General features: G+C 42.8%; 1 protein-coding gene across 1 annotated transcript in view; it reads left to right on the top strand.

Moving 5' to 3' along the window:
• The first annotated feature begins 2,958 nt into the window (after window positions 1-2,958).
• The window catches only part of golga5 (golgin A5), a 39,726-nt gene continuing 21,507 nt past the window's right edge, over window positions 2,959-21,177 (top strand). The window contains exons 1-3 of the mRNA XM_067991933.1: window positions 2,959-3,138; window positions 16,100-16,721; window positions 20,836-21,057. Of these exons, the coding sequence (XP_067848034.1) occupies window positions 16,142-16,721; window positions 20,836-21,057 (802 nt within the window). The 5' untranslated portion in view covers window positions 2,959-3,138; window positions 16,100-16,141. The remainder of the gene's footprint in view (window positions 3,139-16,099; window positions 16,722-20,835; window positions 21,058-21,177) is intronic.

The following is a 21,177-nucleotide window of genomic DNA, read 5'->3' on the forward strand; positions in this document are numbered from 1 at the left end:
GCTTCTTTAGTATTGTTGGAGCTGCACTCATCCAGGTAAGTGCAGAATATGCCATCACACTTGTGCCCTGTAGATGGTGGAAAGGCTTTGAGGGGGTAAGGAGGTGAGTCACTCACCGTAGAATACCCAGCCTCTGACATGCTCTTGTAGCTTCAGTATTTATGTGGCTGGTCCAGTTAAGTTTCTGGTCAATGGTGACCCCCAGGATGTTGATGGTGGGGGAATCGGTGATGGTAATGCCATTGAATGTCAAGGGGAGGAGGTGGTTGGACTCTCTCTTGTTAGAGATGGTCATTGCCTGGCATTTGCCTGGCACAAATGTTACTTGCCATTTATCAGCCCAAGCTTGGATGTTGTCCAGGTCTTGCTGCATGCGGGCACGGACTGCTTTATTATCTGAGGGGTTGTGGCTGGAACTGAACACTGTGCAATTGTCAGCAAACATCCCCATTTCTGACCTTATGATGGAGGGAAGGTCATTGATGAAGCAGCTGAAGATTGTTGGGCCTAGGACACTGCCCTGGGGAAATCCCGCAGCAACGCCCTGGGGCTGAGATGATTGGCCTCCAACAACCACTACCATCTTCCTTTGTGCTAGGTACAACTCCAGCCACTGGAGAGCTTTCCTGCTGATTCCCATTGACTTCAATTTTACCAGGGCTCCTTGGTGCCACACTGTCAAATGCTGCCTTGATGTCAAGGGCAGTCACTCTTACCTCACCTGGAACTACAGGTGGGGGAACTTTTACTTCTCTTTACTTCTCTTCTGAGACCTACAGATGGATATTAAAGTTTATAAGTATACAGTAATGCACATTGGAACAAGAAATATGAAATATATACAATGAAGGGGTCCTTTTCAGGAAAAGTAATTGTGACCAAACCTGGAATTGAACTGCTACTGAGCTCTGGCTTTTTCAAAGTCAGGGGCACACCAACCCATCACTTATTCGCTGAAACTCCAGAGTGCATATGGTACACGGATTCTATTTTGCAGTTGGCCAGTAGACATGAAAGGGTCCTAATTTCTAATAGGCTATTGGGTTTGGTAAAGCCCAAACCCACCAGAAGTGTTTCCTCTTAAAGGGGAGAGAAACCACAAGAATTTCAGGAAGGGGCAGCCCTATATTTTTTAAACAAAGCAAACCAACAGAAAATATCAAATCCAAATGGTGAAATCAGAGAAAATTAAAATATTGTGCATGGTGTTCACCAGTTACAGAAGACATCCATGATTCAGTACTCAAGGGTCACCTAAGCTCAAAACAAGCAGAGGAATTCTTCCCAGCAATCTTACCCATCTTGGCCCAATAAAAATTATAAGCTAAGAATTATTGGGACTGAAATTACTTAGACCCATTCTACCATCATAAATGTGGCACATTGGGAATTACAACGCACCCATGTCCCTGTTGAACCATTAAGGTCAGCTGCTAACAGTCATGTGATGAAATGTCACATGATCAAACCTCCCAGAATATATCTAACCAGGAAGTGACAACCCTACACAAGTCCATATAACATAATTCCAAAATATTTGTCTGAATTGTGCAACTAATTTTTTTTTTAAATCACATTTTTAAAAACATAATTACCTTACATTATCATAAGAATACTAGAGTACTGAGACACTCAATGACAGTTGCCAACTCTTGTTGGACAGATTCCCAGAGGATTCATCACAGGAAACACTTTTTAATGCCCCTATGATTTTTTTCCCAGGTTGCTCACAACAGTGTTCAGGAGATTAGTCTTTAATTTCTGGAGACTCCAGGACAATCCCAGAGGACTGATAATCCTATACTCGACTATACTAGGGCTCATTGATGTTCCACATCGTTCACCTGAGGAAGGAGGAAGCCTCCGAAAGCTTGTGAATTTAAAATAAAATTGCTGGACTATAACTTGGTGTTGTAAAATTGTTTACAAACGCTGATATTAGCATGGTAAAACGCTGGTAAAGTGTCCTCCTTCAGAAGTATCAGTACTACAGTGAATACTCAATTCCTTAAGGAACTGTTTCAATATATATACAAGTTATAAATCAGTTTTATCAGGTTTCCATGTCCAAGGCATGTGGATTTGATCATTGCTCACTTCTCTTGGTTTCACTTCCCTAGCAACACCAGGAACAACTGAGCAGAAGGGCATTTGTCCTTACCTAACACCTGCAATTCTATAGTGGTAAGCATTCTGCTCTAATCGTAACTGCTTAAAAATTTAGCCAATCTACACTCGGAAGACGTATGCCACACCCTGAATGTCCTGGGAAGCACATATTTAATGCTGCCTAGTAATCTTGTGTTCTAGTTTGCCGTTGGTCGCAATAGAGCAGCTAATGTGATTGTTTTTTTCCATCTCCCAAATTCTGGAAACACACGGATCTCAATTTGAAGCTGGAAAGGTTGAGTTCAGCTGTGTTGATAATTAACTTGGGTGAGAGATGAACCTTTGTCATTCTCAGTCTTGTCAAGTGTCACTCAGAGGGCATTCTTGAGTTTAAACAGATATGCAACCTTGCACCAGTAGGACTGCTGGTTATCGTCATTGAACCAGTACTGGCCCCTCCCATCTCCAGCTTTCACAAGGTATTGATTTCAACAGATAACGGAGAGAACATTTTTAAAACAAAAGAAAAACCCATTGAACTAGTACAACTTGTACTTCAACATATACAACTTAACCGTCCGGGAATAAGAAACCTGTAGCGCCATTTCAAGCCTGCAGCTGTTTTTTTTCTTTTTCTTGTAATCTGTTCTGCTTTTTTTTCCAAATTAGGCCCCCCTTTTATAAGAAGGGGGGGGTGTGCTTACAAACTAAAAACCCAAAGAAACCACCTGCAGCTGTCAGTGACGCAGGACGTGCGACTTTACGTCATCACGCGTCCGCGTCACCGCCGTCTCATTCGCTGCATTTTCTCTCAGGCAAGTTGCGCGGCCGCTCTGTTTTTTTTCGGGGGGGGGTCCTGATTGAGCAGCTCCCTATCCTCGTCCACGTCTCCATCAGGGTGGAGGCGGAGAGGCCGAGCGCCTTCAATTTAAAGGATCCCGATCAAGGTAGCTGGTAACCGGCAGTCGGACTGGATAACTTCCCCCTCGTTCTAATCAGTCCCTTTGGGGTGGGCCTGTTTAAAAGCGGGTAAGTGTAAGGGTTTCTGCTTCATCGTTCGGCCCCAGGCCAGGCCAGGCCAGGCCAGGCCTCGGCTGCCTCTTATTTACCTCACTGACCATCGAGCGCATCATTGTGCCCCCGTGAGACTGCACCGCGCTCGTTGCGTTTCATGGGCAGCGCGGGGTTGTGACGGATTGCATTGTATACATAATCAGTGTCCGGATTTATATTTGCTGAACTGTTGTGCGATGTGTATTCAGCAGAGATTAGGCCCCATTAATCCTGGGAAAAATGCATTTATGTGAGTTAGATCTGCAGCAGTTTTTGAGGGTTGTGTAAAAGCCCTTTTATTAGGCGTATGCGCTACCTGTTTCAGGGTGATTTGTTTACAGTGTGGAAATCCTTATTGTAAATAAACCACCTGCGATATAAAACGTGGTAGGATGTAAATTAACTCTATCAGCACCAGTTTTCCACTGTCATATATGGACCCATGCAGTTAGTCTGTAAACACCCATTTGACTGAGTGTGACATCAATGAGCCCTAGTAAAACTGAAGTCAGTGAGGTTTGGAGGGGTGGGTGGGGTTCAGGAGGCGGTGGGGGGGTTAGACTTTCCAGTGGTAGAAATTATACCTAGCAAAAAGGAAGGTGGTTGTGGAAGGCCAATCATCTCAGTCCCAGGACATTGCTGCAGGAGTTCCTCGGAGCATTGTCCTAGGCCTGACTATCTTCAACTGCTTTGTCAATGACTGTCTTTCCATCACAAGGGCAGAAGTTTGCTGATAGAATCATAGAATGATGCAGCAAAGAATGAGGCCATTTGGCCCATCGTGCTTTTGCCGGCTCTTTGAAAGAACTATCCAATTAGTCCCACTCCCCTGCTCCTTCCTCATAGCCCTGCAAATATTTCCCCTTTAAGTATTTATCCATTTCCCTTTTGAAAATTATTATTGAATCTGCTTCCACCACCCTTTCGGCAGTGCATTCCAGATCATTACAATTTGCTGGAGGAAATTTATTTTCCCTCATGTCACCTCTGGTTCTTTAGCCAATTACCTTAAATCTGTGTCCTTTGGAACCCACCCTTCTACCACTAGAAATAGTTTTTCCTTATTTACTCTATCAAAACCCTTCATGATTTTGAACACCCCTATCAAATCTCCCTTAACCTTCACAATTCCTCAGATAATGAAGCAGTCCATGCCCACATGCAACATCCAGGCTTGGGCTGAAAAGTGTCAGCTAACATTTGTGCCACACAAGTGCCAGGCAATAACCATCTCCAATTGGAGAGCGCCTAATTACCTCCCCTTGACAGTCAATGGCATTGCCATTGCCAAATCTCCCATCATCAATATTCTGGGTTACCGTTGACCAGCAACTCAACTGGACCAGCCACATAAATGCTGTGGCTACTAGTGCAGATCAGAGGCTATGTATTCTGACTCCCCAAAGCCTCTGCACCACCTACAAGGCACAAGTCAGGAGTGTGATGAAATACTCTTCATTTGCCTGAATGGGTGCAGCCACAACACCACACGAAGCACAGCACCATCCAGGACAAAGCAGTCCACTTGATTGACACCTCATCCACCAGCTTAAACATCCACTCTCTCTACCATTGGTGTACCATGGCTGCAGTGTGTATTATCTACAGGATGCATTGCATCAACTCGCCAAGGCTTCTTTGGCAGCACCTCCACCACCTAGAAGGACATGGGCAGCAAGTGGATGGGAATTCCATCAACTCCCAAGTTCCCCTCCAAGTCATACACCATCCCAACTTGGACATGTATCGCCATTCCTTCATCGTCGCTGGGTTAAAATCCTGGAACTCCCTGCCTATCAGCATTGTGGGAGTACCTTCTCCATACGGACTGCAGCAGTTCAAGAAGGCGGCCCACCACCACCTTCTCAAGGGCAACTAGGGATGGGCAATAAATGCTGGCCTTGGCTTGTGGCACCCATATCCAGAGAATGAATTTAAAAAACACCTTGCACTGTCTGATATACATGTGGACCCGCTAGCACCTAACCTTTGCTGTCTAATGTACAGTGAGTCTGCAAGCATTGTAAATATTCTTTTATATGGCTTCGATACAAAAGGGCTGCCTACATAGGTGAAGTTTGTGTATAAGGAAAAAATCCTTCCCTGGTATTTGTGGACTCATTCAAACCACATGTCCTTTGCTGTTCGGGGTAGAATCACACATCCATCCGGAAAGCACCTGTCTTGTGATGTTAGATGTGGTGGTGTGTAGTCAGTAAGCAATCACATGCCCTGTGCTGTCTGGCGTAGATCCTCTTCAAAAGTAGTAATTTATACTGGTGTTTAAGCCAGTGGTGCACAACATCTTCAAATTCTGGAGGTGGAATGTCTGCTTCATGGTTTACTGAGCATTTACATACCATGCAATGTTTGACTTATAGGGAGAGGTTAGACAGACTGGGACTTTTTTCCCTGGAGAGTAGGAGGTTAAGGGGTGATCTTATAGAAGTCTATAAAATAATGAGGGGCATAGATAAGGTAGATAGTCAAAATCTTTTCCCAAAGGTAGGGGAGTCTATAACGAGGGGGCATAGATTTAAGGTGAGAGGGGAGAGATACAAAAGGGTCCAGAGGGGCAATTTTTTCACTCAAAGGGTGGTGAGTGTCTGGAACGAGCTGCCAGAGGCAGTAGTAGAGGCGGGTACAATTTTGTCTTTTAAAAAGCATTTGGACAGTTACATGGGTAAGATGGGTATAGAGGGATATGGGCCAAGTGCAGGAAATTGGGACTAGCTTAGTGGTATAAACTGGGCGACATGGACATGTTGGGCCGAAGGGCCTGTTTCCATGTTGTAACTTCTATGATTCTATGATTATTCAAACTAACAGTGGATCCAGGAATGCCAAATGGTTTCGAATTCATGTGTGTGAAATATAGGGCCTTGCATCTTATTGGACAAGATAAATATTAGTCTCTAATTGCCATATTTTTGTTTCTAGTCTTTGCCGTTTAATCTTTAGCATGCTGCAAAAATTATTTGAATACATGATATGAATCCATGTTTAACAGGTAAAGGATTAAGAATTTGGGTTCATTTTAATTCTGTTGACTTACATTTATTTTCTTTTTCATTATTTCACCGTCTTTTCTGGAACCAACTTTTGGTTCTTCTTGTTTGCTTTTCTTTTTAACTTCTGTCTGAATATTTATTCTTTATAGTAAAGAATAAACTGGCAAGAAGAGGTAGGGATAGGAGAAAAGAGAATGGAGTTTTTACATGAGTATATACATGACTCCTTTTTTACCCAGTGTGTGAGAAGCCAGACAAGAGAGGAATCACTGCTGTATCTAGTAATGGGAAATGAACCAGAACAGATAAGAGAAGTAAGCATAGGGGCACATCTAGGCAATAGTGAGCATAATATAAGGTTTAAAATAATAATTGAGAAAGACACAAGTAAGACAAAGGCCAAAGTTAAGATCGGAGAAAAGCTAATTTTGAAGGTATGAGAATGGAACTGGAGCAGGTAAACTGGAAAAAAATTTTGACAGACAAAGAAATAGAATAGCAGTGGATAATATTCAGAACTGTTTTCAGTAGAGTTCAGGAGAAATATATTCCTCTAAAAAGCAAGAACAAACTAGCCAATAATGAAACACCATGGATGAATAAAGAAATAAGGGTAAAATTGAAACTAAAGAAAAAAGGCATAGTCTAAGCACATAGACAATAAAAGGAATCTTACAACACCAGGTTATAGTCCAACAAATTTATTTTAAAATCACAAGCTTTCGGAGATTATCCCCTTCGTCAGATGAATGAGTGAAAAGGTTCTCAAATCGCATATCTTATACTATGCTGGGACAGCATCACACCAATCAAAAGGTGTCGTTGTTATTCAAACAGGCCAGTCACGGAGAACAGCACGTCCCAGTACACTGGATATACATTGTGTCAATTACACAGGCAGGCGGAAAGAAACCCAAAATGGCAGAGAGAGAGAGAATATTAAAAAACATAATTTTTTTCCCCCTTTTTGCTGGTGGGGTTACGTGTAGCGTGACATGAACCCAAGATCCCGGTTGAGGCCGTCCTCATGGGTGCGGAACTTGGCTATCGACTTCTGCTCGACGATTTTGCGTTGTCGTGTGTCTCGAAGGCCGCCTTGGAGAACGCTTACCCGAAGATCGGTGGCTGAATGTCCTTGACTGCTAAAGTGTTCCCCGACTGGGAGGGAACCCTCCTGTCTGGCGATTGTTGCGCGGTGTCCGTTCATCCGTTGTCGCAGTGTCTGCATGGTCTCGCCAATGTACCATGCTCCGGGGCATCCTTTCCTGCAACGTATGAGGTAGACAACGTTGGCCGAGTCACAGGAGTATGAACCATGTACCTGGTGGGTGGTGTCCTCTCGTGTGATGGTGGTATCCGTGTCGATGATCTGGCATGTCTTGCAGAGGTTGCCGTGGCAGGGTTGTGTGGTGTCGTGGACGCTGTTCTCCTGAAAACTGGGTAACTTGCTGCGAACGATGGTCTGTTTGAGGTTGGGTGGCTGTTTAAAGGCGAGCAGTGGAGGCGTGGGGATGGCCTTTGCGAGGTGTTCGTCGTCATCGATGACATGTTGAAGGCTGCGGAGAACATGGTGTAGTTTCTCCGCTCCAGGGAAGTACTGGACGACGAAGGGTACTCTGTTGGTTGCGTCCCGTGTTTGTCTTCTGAGGAGGTCTATGCGATTCTTCGCTGTGGCCCGTCGGAACTGTCGATCGACAAGTCGAGCGTCATATCCCGTTCTTACGAGGGCGTCTTTCAGCGTCTGTAGGTGTCCATCGCGTTCCTCCTCGTCTGAGCAGATCCTGTGTATTCGTAGGGCCTGTCCATAGGGGATGGCCTCTTTGACCCAAACACACGGAACAGCCATGGGGACCAAATTCGCACCCCAATACGCCAACATTTTCATGCACAAGTTCGAGCACGACTTCTTCACTGCACAGGACCTCCAACCAACGCTATACACCAGATACATCGACGACATTTTCTTCCTATGGACCCACGGCGAAGAATCACTGAAGAGACTACACGATAACATCAACAAGTTCCATCCCACCATCAAACTCACCATGGACTACTCCTCAGAATCGGTTTCTTTCTTGGACACACAAATCTCCATCAAAGACGGGCACCTCAGCACCTCACTCTACCGCAAGCCCACGGACAACCTCACGATGCTCCACTTTTCCAGCTTCCACCCCAACCACGTCAAAGAGGCCATCCCCTATGGACAGGCCCTACGAATACACAGGATCTGCTCAGACGAGGAGGAACGCGATGGACACCTACAGACGCTGAAAGACGCCCTCGTAAGAACGGGATATGACGCTCGACTTGTCGATCGACAGTTCCGACGGGCCACAACGAAGAATCGCATAGACCTCCTCAGAAGACAAACACGGGACGCAACCAACAGAGTACCCTTCGTCGTCCAGTACTTCCCTGGAGCGGAGAAACTACACCATGTTCTCCGCAGCCTTCAACATGTCATCGATGACGACGAACACCTCGCTAAGGCCATCCCCACGCCTCCACTGCTCGCCTTTAAACAGCCACCCAACCTCAAACAGACCATCGTTCGCAGCAAGTTACCCAGTTTTCAGGAGAACAGCGTCCACGACACCACACAACCCTGCCACGGCAACCTCTGCAAGACATGCCAGATCATCGACACGGATACCACCATCACACCAGGTACATGGTTCATACTCCTGTGACTCGACCAACGTTGTCTACCTCATACGTTGCAGGAAAGGATGCCCCGGAGCATGGTACATTGGCGAGACCATGCAGACACTGCGACAACGGATGAACGGACACCGCGCAACAATCGCCAGACAGGAGGGTTCCCTCCCAGTCGGGGAACACTTTAGCAGTCAAGGACATTCAGCCACCGATCTTCAGGTAAGCGTTCTCCAAGGCGGCCTTCGAGACACACGACAACGCAAAATCGTCGAGCAGAAGTTGATAGCCAAGTTCCGCACCCATGAGGACGGCCTCAACCGGGATCTTGGGTTCATGTCACGCTACACGTAACCCCACCAGCAAAAAGGGGGAAAAAAATTATGTTTTTTAATATTCTCTCTCTCTCTCTCTGCCATTTTGGGTTTCTTTCCGCCTGCCTGTGTAATTGACACAATGTATATCCAGTGTACTGGGACGTGCTGTTTGAATAACAACGACACCTTTTGATTGGTGTGATGCCGTCCCAGCATAGTATAAGATATGCGATTTGAGAACCTTTTCACTCATTCATCTGACGAAGGGGATAATCTCCGAAAGCTTGTGATTTTAAAATAAATTTGTTGGACTATAACCTGGTGTTGTAAGATTCCTTACATTTGTCCACCCCAGTCCATCCACCGGCATCTCCACATCATAGACAATAAAGGCGAGGATGACAAAAGGGAATACGAAGAGGTTAGGAAAGAAGTTTAAAAAACAATTAGGAAAGCAAAGAGGAACTACGAGATTAAATTATCAGAGAATATAAAAAGAAATAGTAATGTATTCTACAGACATGTAAATAATAAAAGAAAAGTCAGAATGGGGATAGGGCCACTAAGGGATGCACAGGATAAAATCACAGGTAACGACAGTGAAATGGCAGAAATATTGAATAGTTATTTCGCCTCCGTATTTTCCAGGGAGACTAACAGGGCAGGACATTAGAAGAAGAGGTTGGAAAAGATATTAAAACATTTAAGATAGAAAGGGGGAGATAATAAACTAATCAAACTAAGAGAAGGTAAGACCCCTGGTCTGGATGGATTACATCCGTGAATATTAAAAGAAGTTAGGGACGAGATAGCAGATATATATTTCACTAGAAAAGGGAAATGTGCCAGAGGACTGGCGGACAGCTAATGTTGTTCCTATATTTAAAAGGAGAGATAGAACAAGTCCAGGGAACAATAGACTGGTTAGCTTAACGTCGGTGGTAGGAAAGATAATGGAATCTTTACTCAAAGATGTAATAGAAAAACATCTAAAGAACGAAAATATGATGAAGAATAGGCAGCATGGGTTTCAGAAGGGAAAGTCATGCTTGACCAACTTTATTGAAGTCTTTGAAGAAGTAACAGAATAGACAAGGGTAATGTAGATGTAATATATTTGGATTTTCAAAAGGCCTTCGATAAGGTCAGAGCTTGTGGAGTCGGGACAGGTAGCAGAATGGATAGCAAGCTGGCAACAAAACAGAAAACAGAGAGTGGGGGTTAAGGATAGCTACTCAGACTGGCAAAAGATGGGAAGTGGTGTTCCACAGGAATCGGTGCTGGGACCAATGTTCATAATTTACATTAATGATTTCAATTCAAGAATTGGAAGTATAATTTCAAAATTTGCAGATGACACCAAATTGGGGGGTGTAGTTAATACAAAGGAAGAATGCGTCAAAATGCCAGAGGACATTAATAAACTTGCAGAATGGGCATGTAATTGGCAAATGAATTTCAATATAGACAAGTGTGAGATGATGCATTTTGGTAGGAAGAATAAAGAGTCTAAATAGGATAGAGGAGCAAAGGGATCTAGGGGTACAGATATACAAATCACTAAAAGTAGTGATGCAGGTTAATAAGGCCATAAAAAAAACAAATGAAGCATTAGGGTTCATTTCTAGAGGGATAGAATTGAAAAGAAAAGAAGTTATGTTAAACTTGCATAGAACCTTGGTTAGACAACACTTGGAGTGCACAGTTCTGGTCTCCATACTATAGAAAGGATGTAGAGGCAATGGAAAGCGTGCAAAAAAGATTCACAAGCTTGACACCAGAACTGAGAGGACATCCTTATCAGGAAAGGCTGAACAGGCTGTAGCTGTTTTCTCTAGAAAAGAGAAACCTGATAGAGGTCTTCAAGCTAATAGGGTTTGATAAGATAGATGTAGAGAAAATGTTTCCACTTGTGGAGGAGTCCAAAACTAGAGGCCATAAATATAAAATAGTCGCTAATAAATCCAATAGGGAATTTAGGAGAAACTTCTTTACCCAAATGACAAAGGTTGAACTAGGAATGAGGTTCTGCTGAGGGAGTTTGAGGAGCTAGGGTCCAAATTAAAAAGAACCTCAAAGGTAATAATCTCTGGATTACTACCTGAGCCGTGCGCAAATTGGCATAGGGACAAACAGATTTGATGGTTAAATGTGTGGCTGAAAGAGTAGTGTGGGAAGCAGGGGTTTCAATTCATGGGGCACTGGCACCAGTACTGGGGAAAGAGGGAGCTGTTCTGTTGGGATGGGCTCCATTTAAACCGGGCCGGGCAAATCGAGTAACTAGGGTTGTTGATAGGACTTTAAACTAAAAAGGGTGGGAGGAGGTTTCAAATAAGGGTAAATTTATAAGTCTAAAGAAAAAGGCAAGGCTGTAGAAAGAGTAGCGATTTGGATTAAAAACAAGCAGATTGTGTTAGAGTATAAACCAGGAAATTAGAGGAGCATGTACCAAGGGCAATAATCGTGGGGGACTTTAATCTTCATATGGAATGGGCAAACCAGCTTGCCTGAAGTAGTTTGGAGGTCGAGTTTATGGAATGCATTAAAGACAGTTTTCTAGAACAATATGTCGAGGAACCAACTAGGGAACAGGCTATTTTAGATCTAGATTGTGTAATGAGACAGGGTTAATTAGTAATCTTATTAAGAGACCTCTAGGGAAGAGTGATCATAATATGATAGAATTTCATATTGAGTTTGAGAGTGATGTAGTTAACTCCGAAACTAGGGTCTTAAATTTAAACAAAGCCAATTACGTAGGTATGAGGGGCGAGTTGGCTAAGGTAGATTGGGAAATTAGATTAAAAGATATGACAGTAGATAAGCAGTGGCAAACATTTAAAGAAATAATTCATAATTCTCAACAAATATACATTCCCTTAGGTAATAAAAACTCCACGAGAAAAATGATTCAACCGTGGCTAACTAGAGAAGTTAAGGATAGTATTAGATTAAAAGAAGCTTACAATGTTGCCAAAAAGAATAGTAAGCCTGAGGATTGGGAGGATTTTAGAAATCAGCAAAGGATGACCAAGAAATTGATAAAGAGGGAGAAAATTGAATATGAGAGTAAACTAGTAAGAAATGTAAAAACAGATTGTAAGAGCTTCTACAAGTATGTAAAAAGGAAGAGATTAACAAAAGTAAATGTGGGTCCCCTAGAGACAGAGACAGGAGAAATTATAATGGGGAATAAGGAACTGGCAGAGATGTTAAACAAATATTTTGTATTTGTATTTGTCTTCACAGTAGAAGACACAAAAAACATACCGTGGGGAACCAAGGGTCTAATGAGAGTGAGGAACTTAAAGCAATTAAGATAAGTAAAGAAAAAGTACTGGAGAAATTAATGGGACTAAAAGCTGGTAAATCCCCTGGATCTGATGGCCTACATCCTAGGGTTTTAAAAGAGGTGGCTGCAGAGAGAGTGGATGCATTGGTTTTGATCTTCCAGAATTCCCTAGATTCTAAAATGGTCCCCATGGACTGGAAGGTAGCAAATGTAACCCCGCTATTCAAGAAAGGAGGGAGAGAAAACTGAACTATAAGTCAGGAGAAGATAAAATGCTAGAATCTATTATTAAGGACATAGTAACAGGGCACTTCGAAAATCATAATATGATTAGGCAGAGTCAGCATGGTTTTATGAAAGGGAAATTGTGTTTGACAAATCTATTAAAGTATTTTTAAGGATTTAACTAGCAGGGGGAACCAGTGGATGTAGTATAATTGGATTTTCAAGAGACGTTCGATAAGGTGCCACACAAGAGGTTGTTACACAAGATTAGGGCTCATGATATTGGAGGTAATATATTAGCGTGGATTGAGGATTGGTTAATGGACAAAAAACAGAGTTGGAATAAACGGGTCTTTTTGGTTTGGCAGGTTGTAACTAGTGGGATGCTGCAAAGATCAGTGCTTGGGTCTCATCTGTTTACAATCTATATCAGTGACTCAGATGAGGAGACCAAGTGTAATGTATCCAAGTTCACTGACGATTCAAAGCTAGGTGGAAAAGTAAGATGTGAGGGGGATGCAAAGAGGCTTCATGGGGATATAGACAAGTTAAGTGATTGGGCGAGCAGCTGGCAGATGGAGTATAATGAGGGGAAATGTGAAATTATCCACTTTGGTAGAAGACCAGAAAAGCAAAATAATTTTTAAAAGGTGAGAGACTAAGAAATGTTGGTAGTCAGAGGGATTTGGGTGTCCTTGTATATGAATCACAGAAAGTTAACATGCAGATACAGCAAGCAATTAGAAAGGCAAATGGTATGTTAGCCTTTATTGCAAGGGGTTTGGAGTATAAGAGTAAGGAAGTCTTGCCGCAATTATATAGGGCTCTGGTGAGTCCACACCTGGAATACTGTGTACAGTTTTGGTCTCCTTACCTAAGGAAGGATATATTTGCCTTGGGGGCAGTGCAGTGAAGGTTCACTAGATTGATTCCTGGGATGAGAGGGTTGACCTATGAGGAGAGATTGAGTAGAATGGGCCTATATTCTCTGGTGTTCAGAAGAATGAGAGGTGATCTCATTGAAATGTATAAAATTCTTAGAGGGCTTGACAGGATAGATGCTGAAAGGCTATTTCCCCTGGCTGGAGAGTCTAGATTTAGGGGTCATAGTCTCAAGATAAGGAGTTGACCATTTAGAGATGAGGAAAAATTTCTTCACTCAGAAGGTTGTGAATCTTTGGAATTCTGTACCCCAGAGGGATGTGGATGCTCAGTCGTTGATTATATTCAAGACTGAGATCGATGGATATTTGGGCACTAAGCGAATCAAGGGATAGGGCAGAAAAGTGGTGTTGAGGTAGAAGATCTTATTGAATGGTGGAGCAAGCTGGAGGGGCTGTGCGGCCTACTCCTGCTCCTGTTTCTTATTTTCAAAGAGTGGTAAGACTGTGGAACGCGCTACCTCAAGGAGTAGTTGAGGCCAATAGCATAGATGCATTTAAGGGGAAGCTAGATAAACACATAAGGGAGAAAGGAATTGAAGGGTATCCTGATAGGATTGGAGGGAGGAGGCTCGTGTGGAGCATAAATAATGAAGCAGTCCGAGCCCGCATGCAGCAAGACCTGGACAACATCCAGGCTTGGGCTCATAAGTGGCAAGTAACATTCGCGCCAGATAAGTGCCAGGCAATGACCATCTCCAACAAGAGAGAGTCTAACCACCTCCCCTTGACATTCAACGACATTACCATCGCCGAATCCCCCACCATCAACATCCTGGGGGTCACCATTGACCAGAAACTTAACTGGACCAGCCATATAAATACTGTTGCTACGAGAGCAGGTCAGAGGCTGGGTATTCTGCGGCGAGTGACTCACCTCCTGACTCCCCAAAGCCTTTCCACCATCTACAAGGCACAAGTCAGGAGTGTGATGGAATACTCTCCACTTGCTTGGATGATTGCAGCTCCAACGACACTCAAGAAGCTCGACACCATCCAAGATAAAGCAGCCCGCTTGATTGGCACCCCATCCACCACCCTAAACATTCACTCCCTTCACCACCGGCGCACTGTGGCTGCAGTGTGTACCATCCACAGGATGCACTGCAGCAACTCGCCAAGGCTTCTTCGACAGCACCTCCCAAACCCGCGACCTCTACCACCTAGAAGGACAAGAGCAGCAGGCACATGGGAACAACACCACCTGCACGTTCCCCTCCAAGTCTCACACCATCCCGACTTGGAAATATATCGCCGTTCCTTCATTGTCGCTGGGTCAAAATCCTGGAACTCCCTTCCTAACAGCACTGTGGGAGAACCGACACCACACGGACTGCAGCGGTTCAAGAAGGCGGCTCACCACCACCTTCTCGAGGGCAATTAGGGATGGGCAATAAATGCTGGCCTCGCCAGCGACGCCCACATCCCGTGAACGAATATATTTAAAAAAAATGCCGGCATAGATAAGTTGGGCTGAACGTCCTGATTCTGTGCTGTAGTTTCAATGTAACTCAATGGTAACTATATTATCTTGATTTTATTGCAGCATTATCTTCCCAGGTGACTGACTGATTTGCTCTACAATACTACATTATTTTATTTGCACCATTTTTACATTTCATGGTTTTGATGTCCACAGTATAAAATGTGATGTTGGATCTGGGCCAGCTTGATTCAGTTGGTACTACTTTAGTGTCTGGGTTAGAAGGCTATTGGTTCAAATAGAGGTCATATTCTTTCTTGGCTGACACTTGAGTGTATTAATGAGGGGTTACTGTATTATTGGTGATTCCATTCTTCTGAGGTCCATCTGCCCATTCGGGTGGATGTTAAAGATCCCATTGCACTCCATTGTTCTGGCCAACATTTGTTTCTCAATTATTACCACCAAAAGAAACAGATGGACTAATCATTAATTCATTGCTGTTTGTGGGACATTGCTACTGCAAAATGGCTCCAAAAATTAATAAATTGTGTGAAGTGCTTTGCAATGTTTAAGTGCCATATGACATCGGTGAAAGACATATACAAGCATTTTTTTAAAGAATGCAAATGGTAAGAGTAAGCACCTTAAATACTTTGTACACATCTATATTCTGTATATTTGTTTGTAAGTATTACCCAGCAGAATTCAGTGGCGTGCTCTGACATGCTTCATTGTTATGGTGAATGGGTCAGATTAATTGTAGATACCCATCACCCCATGAGACTAATGACATTAATATAGATACCATGATCATTGCACAGCTTGTATTCTATAATTTAGTTTTATTTTGTACTGAGTATGATTTAGTACTGAAAGTGTTAGCACACTGATCACAATTCAGCAGCAATTTGTATAACCTAGAGGATAACAACAAATGATATGTTGTATTCTGCACTTAGGACCACTGCTGATCAGTGATTTTTTTTTCTCTATTTTCAATTAACCACTTATTGCATATGTACGCAAGGTAGTTGGATTAAAAATGTTTCTTGCTCTTTTGTGAATAGGTCATGTTATAATACTACCTTTGGCTCTAATACCAGTTCAGAATGTCATGGTTTACTGAGCTTGCAGGGAAGGCGGAGGACTTCTTGAACAAAGTGGACCAAGGGGCAGCAGCAGCATTACTAACTGCACCCATTGAAGACATAACTGCCACAACAACTTTCAGCGTTGAAGCCGGTTCTTCCAGCCAATATTCTGCCCAGAATCAGTTGAGCAGTGAATCTGATCACCAAGTCCACACTAATATAGGTTATGTCTCCTCTGCTGCTGGTAAAATTAAGAGACAAAAGGCCACCCTGCTTGCTGCAGCTTCTAATGTGCCCTCATCATCACGAACCTTTGAGGCTACAGTCAGTACATCTGCAAGCTCTTCTCTAAGCAGACCCTCAACACAGTTTGTAAGACCAAAAAAGACTGAGCCAAATGATGACCAACTTTTTGATTTCCTAAATAGTTCCGAAAAGTCATTAAATGGAAGGGTGGACAACAAACGAGAGACAGCAAAGCCTTCCACACCAAAAAGTCATTCTCGAACTTCCAGTCTCAGTTCGGTATCTGCTTGCACCATTAATATCAAGACAACTGAGGAGAGCTCTGTCAAGGATGACTCTGCTGCTGGATTTGGTATGAAATAGTTTCATAAAAATAAATCATTGTATTTCTCTTTACCAATAACTTCCAATTTTCTACACATAAACACTGTTACGGACATGCAAAATGTTTGGATTTCTCGTGGTTGTACACTACTGTAATTAAAATGCTGTATTTACCAAATTTCAAAATTCAAAAATAGCATTCCTTGTGGGTGAGTAAACTGGATGGTATTGTTGGCTAACGCATTGCCTTTTTAAGAAATCTGGATCCAAAACCAATTGAATGAAAGCCTCTTTCTGTTTAGATGGACAGCTCCTACATAAAATTAGTTCAGACAGTTTCAACCTATTTCTACTTTGTGCTCCACAAAACTCTGCAAATTTTACTCTAACTCAGATGCCATCAGGATGGCTGGTGTGGGAAATTGAGGCATTTACATTAAGTGTAGCAGATATGATCTAAGGTGGGGGTTAAAGCAGTGAAGGAACAAAGTATTGCTCTCCCTCTGCCTAAGTTGTATCTGTCTTCAGTGGGTGCCACGAATTGAAAGGTGTTCCATTCCCCAAACCTTTAGAACAAATTGCAGTGGCACCCTTTTTGCAGAAGATCCCTTATCCTTGGTGAGGTTTTGGCTTATTCATGTAGCTAACATCAGAGATAAAAGACTGCAGATACTGCTTTAAATTTATTTATTTCCCTCTCTCCTTCCCTTGGAAAGGGGAAAAAACAGTAAATGTTAGTTCCAGTTTAGCCTGAGTGCTGAAACGGATCTGTTGCATTGTCTGTTCGTCACCTCTTTCTGTTGTACCTTTTGTGCCCCATGAGTATACAGTGAAATTGATAAACTAATATGTATAATTTAGGACACTTAAAGTTCAGAAAAGACAGCATGGCTTTAAAAGGGCTGCTATTGATGAGTCCAAATCCTTTGCATATCTGTTTATTTTGTCCAAAGTCTAAGTATCTTTGTGCATCATTTCCATTAAGAGGTGACTTGGGTATAATCGTGGCTGTGTACTGATGGAACTAAAGGTGTCTGGTTTCATCACTAATCAGGAGAATGAAGCGATTGATCCAGGTGTTTACTATTTATTTAACAGTGTGATCCTGTCGTATAATTATTGATAGAACTTTTAACAGTAATACTGCTATATGATTAAAGTTGTTAGAGTGTGGAATTGTTTGCCACAAGGAATAGTTGAGGCAGAGACCATTGCATCTTGAGGGGAAATCAGATAAATATTTGAATCAGAGGAGGATGGGAGAGAACAGGGTCGTGTGATTAATTTCAGATTGCACTAGCAGTAAGAATGGAATCCTTCTGTGCCATAAATGTCTCTGGTTCTAAGGCAGTAATCTGATCAAGGGGTCCAGATCATGTCATAAACTTCACAGTGACATGAACCCTGAGATTGGATCACAGCCTTGAAATCATTCCAGGGTTTGTAATATCTCTAATAATCTACTAAAAATATCCTGGGGTGGTTTTTATCAAGGTAGGTGTTTTCCCCATGTCTTTTCTATTACTCAGTAACTCTCAATGTGGACATGTGATATTATCGAGAATTAATTCCCACTTGACTGCCAGGAAATCCTGTGGGAAATATGTATTGTGCTAATCCATTATACTTCAGATGCCTCAAATGTTTGCTTGGTGTTTTGAAGTTTAGCTTCCGCTTGTCCCAGCTCCAGTATCTTAGAAATGAGCTACTCCATGGAGTAACTGTTGTCTATTCCCAACCCCAGTTGTTAAATCTGACCACAGTTTCTTTAATTGCATAAGTTTTGATTTGGTGATGAGATCGCATTGTCACTGTGGTGATTTGAGAGGTGCATGTGGTGGAAATATAGTCAGGCGCGGAGCCTTCACTAAAGGGCAAGTTATTGCCACCCATGAGTGAAGTTTCAATCAAAGCCATGATAATGCAGTCGTGTGATGGTCAGGGCCTTGTTACAGTGGTGGGCGAGGTGAGCAGAATGGAAAGGAGATTGATGGAATTTTCCCCAGCGGGCGTGCTGGGTGGGAAGGTCGGCAAGAGAAGCAGGTAGGGCATTTGAAGATGCTGCTTATATGGAGCAAGTGACTAGTGTCTCAAACGACCCTTTGGAGAATGCTGAGAAAGGCACAGAGGGTAGCAGTGGGCTTATCCAAGGCCGATTCAATCCTGGGATGGTGCCAGGAGAATAGAAAGATAGAGTAGTAGTTCTAGGTTTGGGTAGGGATTTGGTGGGGGGAGGGGGCGTAAAGAGGGGAGAAATTAAATGTGGCATGCCCGTGTGATAGGAGAGAGAGGCCCAAAAAGGGCCAAGAGAAAATAGAGAATTGGAGATAGAAGTAATTGGCTCGGGTCCAGAGCGGCAGCGAAGATGTACATAGAGAAGTCTAGGGTTTTTTTGGAGGCAGTAATGCATGAAGAGATTAAGACAGCATTGATAAATAGCTCTTGTGGATTATGATATTGCCACAATCCCTAATATGTCACTGACATGGAACACATTTCAGTTTGTGTTATCCTATTTATAATATGCACAGATTATACTGTAATATGCCAGAGAATAAATTGCAGCATTACTGTAATTGAAACCACTTAGACCATAAGAGATAGGAGCAGAAGTAGGCCATTCGGCCCCTAAAGCCTGCTCCTCCATTTAATGAGATCATGGCTGATCTGATTTTTACCTCAACTCCACTTTCCCACCCTTTTCCCATATCCTTTGACTCCTTTGCTGATCAAAAATGTGTCTAACTCAGCCTTGAATGTATTCAATGACTCAGCCTCCACAGCTTTTTGGGGTAAAGAATTCCAAAGATTCACGACCCTCTGGGAGAAGAAATTCCTCCTCATTTCCATCTTAAATGGACGACCCCTTATTCTGAGACTATGCCCCCTAGTTTTAGATTCCCCCATGAGGGGTAACATCCTCTCAGCATCTATCCTATCGAGTCCCCTCAGAATCTTGTATGTTTCAATAAGATCTCCTCTCATTCTTCTAAACTCCAATGAGTATAGACCCAACCTGTTCAATCTTTCCTCATAAGACAACCCTTCCATATCCAGAATCAACCTAGTGAACCTTCTCTGAACTGCCTCCAATGCAAGTATGTCCTTCCTTAAATAAGGGCACCAGAACTGTATGCAGTACTCCAGGTGTGGTCTCACCAGCACCCTGTACAGTTGTAGCATGACTTCCCTGCTTTTATACTCCATCCCCCTAGAAATAAAGGCCAATATTCCGTTTGCCTTCTAGATTACCTGCTGCACCTGCATGTTGACTTTTTGTTTCATGTACGAGGACACCCAGATCCCTCTGTACCGCAGCATTTTGTAGTATTTCTCCATTCAAATAATATTTTGCTTTTTTATTTTTCCTCCCAAAGTGGATGACTTCACATTTTCCCACATTATATTCCATCTGCCAAATTTTTGCCCATTCGCTTAACCTGTCAATTTCCTTTGCAGACACTTTGTGTCCTCATCGCAACTTGCTTTTCCACCTATCTTTGTATCGTCAGCAAATTTAGCCACAAGACACTTTATTCTTTCATCCAAGTGAATGATATATATTGTAAATAGTTGAGGCCCCAGCACTGATCCCTGCAGCACCCCACTAGTTACAGATTGCCATTTTGAAAATGACCCTTTTATCCCGTCTTTGTTTTCTGTTAGTTAGCCAATCCTCTGTCCATGCCAGTATATTACCCTCAACACCATGCGCACTTGATGGAATAGCACTGAAATTCATATCATATGATTTAGCTATAGGATCCTGGCATTCATTAATGTGTTTTATGAGGCTGGCAAAACAAACCTTGCTGAAAATAGAATGAAACTGGGCCCACTAACTCAAATTGCACATATATAATGAGCTTCGCTCTCAATATTTGACATCATCTGAACCTCCCGCACCAGGAGCCTTGCAAAGTTTATCCTAAAATATTTTGCAAAGTGTGCAGATCTGGATTTGCGCCATGGTAAGTTAATGAACTGATTCAGTGTAGAGGATTATGAAATATCTACGTCTATTGGTATTGTAGAGGTTAACTTTATATGTATGGAAAACAGACTCGCCTACAAAAGTGTAAAATACTTTTTCCTGCACTGCTTTTATTTCATTTACTGATTATTGTTTTTAATACATTTAGATGCCTCAGAAAGCTCTAATGTGAGTCAAGGTGCCCAAATGGAGTCTTCACAGGAGGAACCACTGAATAATACAGCCAGCCTAAGTTTTTCAGCTAAAGATGAGAGTCAGTCACTAGAACTATCGAATCTTCGGCTTGAGAACCAGCTGCTGCGGAGTGAGGTCACCTCCTTGAACCAAGAAATGGCGTCACTGATTCAGAGATCAAAGCAAACACAAGAAGGTATGACAAGAAATTAAGCATTGGGGCTCTTGGAATGCATTGGTTATGTTTATTCATGACTTGCCACGGGAAAATAGCCCCATATAGATGCCAGTTATATAATTGGGACTTCAGGTGCAT

Source organism: Heptranchias perlo, chromosome 10 (assembly GCF_035084215.1).
Source record: "Heptranchias perlo isolate sHepPer1 chromosome 10, sHepPer1.hap1, whole genome shotgun sequence".
In the NCBI taxonomy this organism is placed as follows: Eukaryota; Metazoa; Chordata; class Chondrichthyes; order Hexanchiformes; family Hexanchidae; genus Heptranchias; species Heptranchias perlo.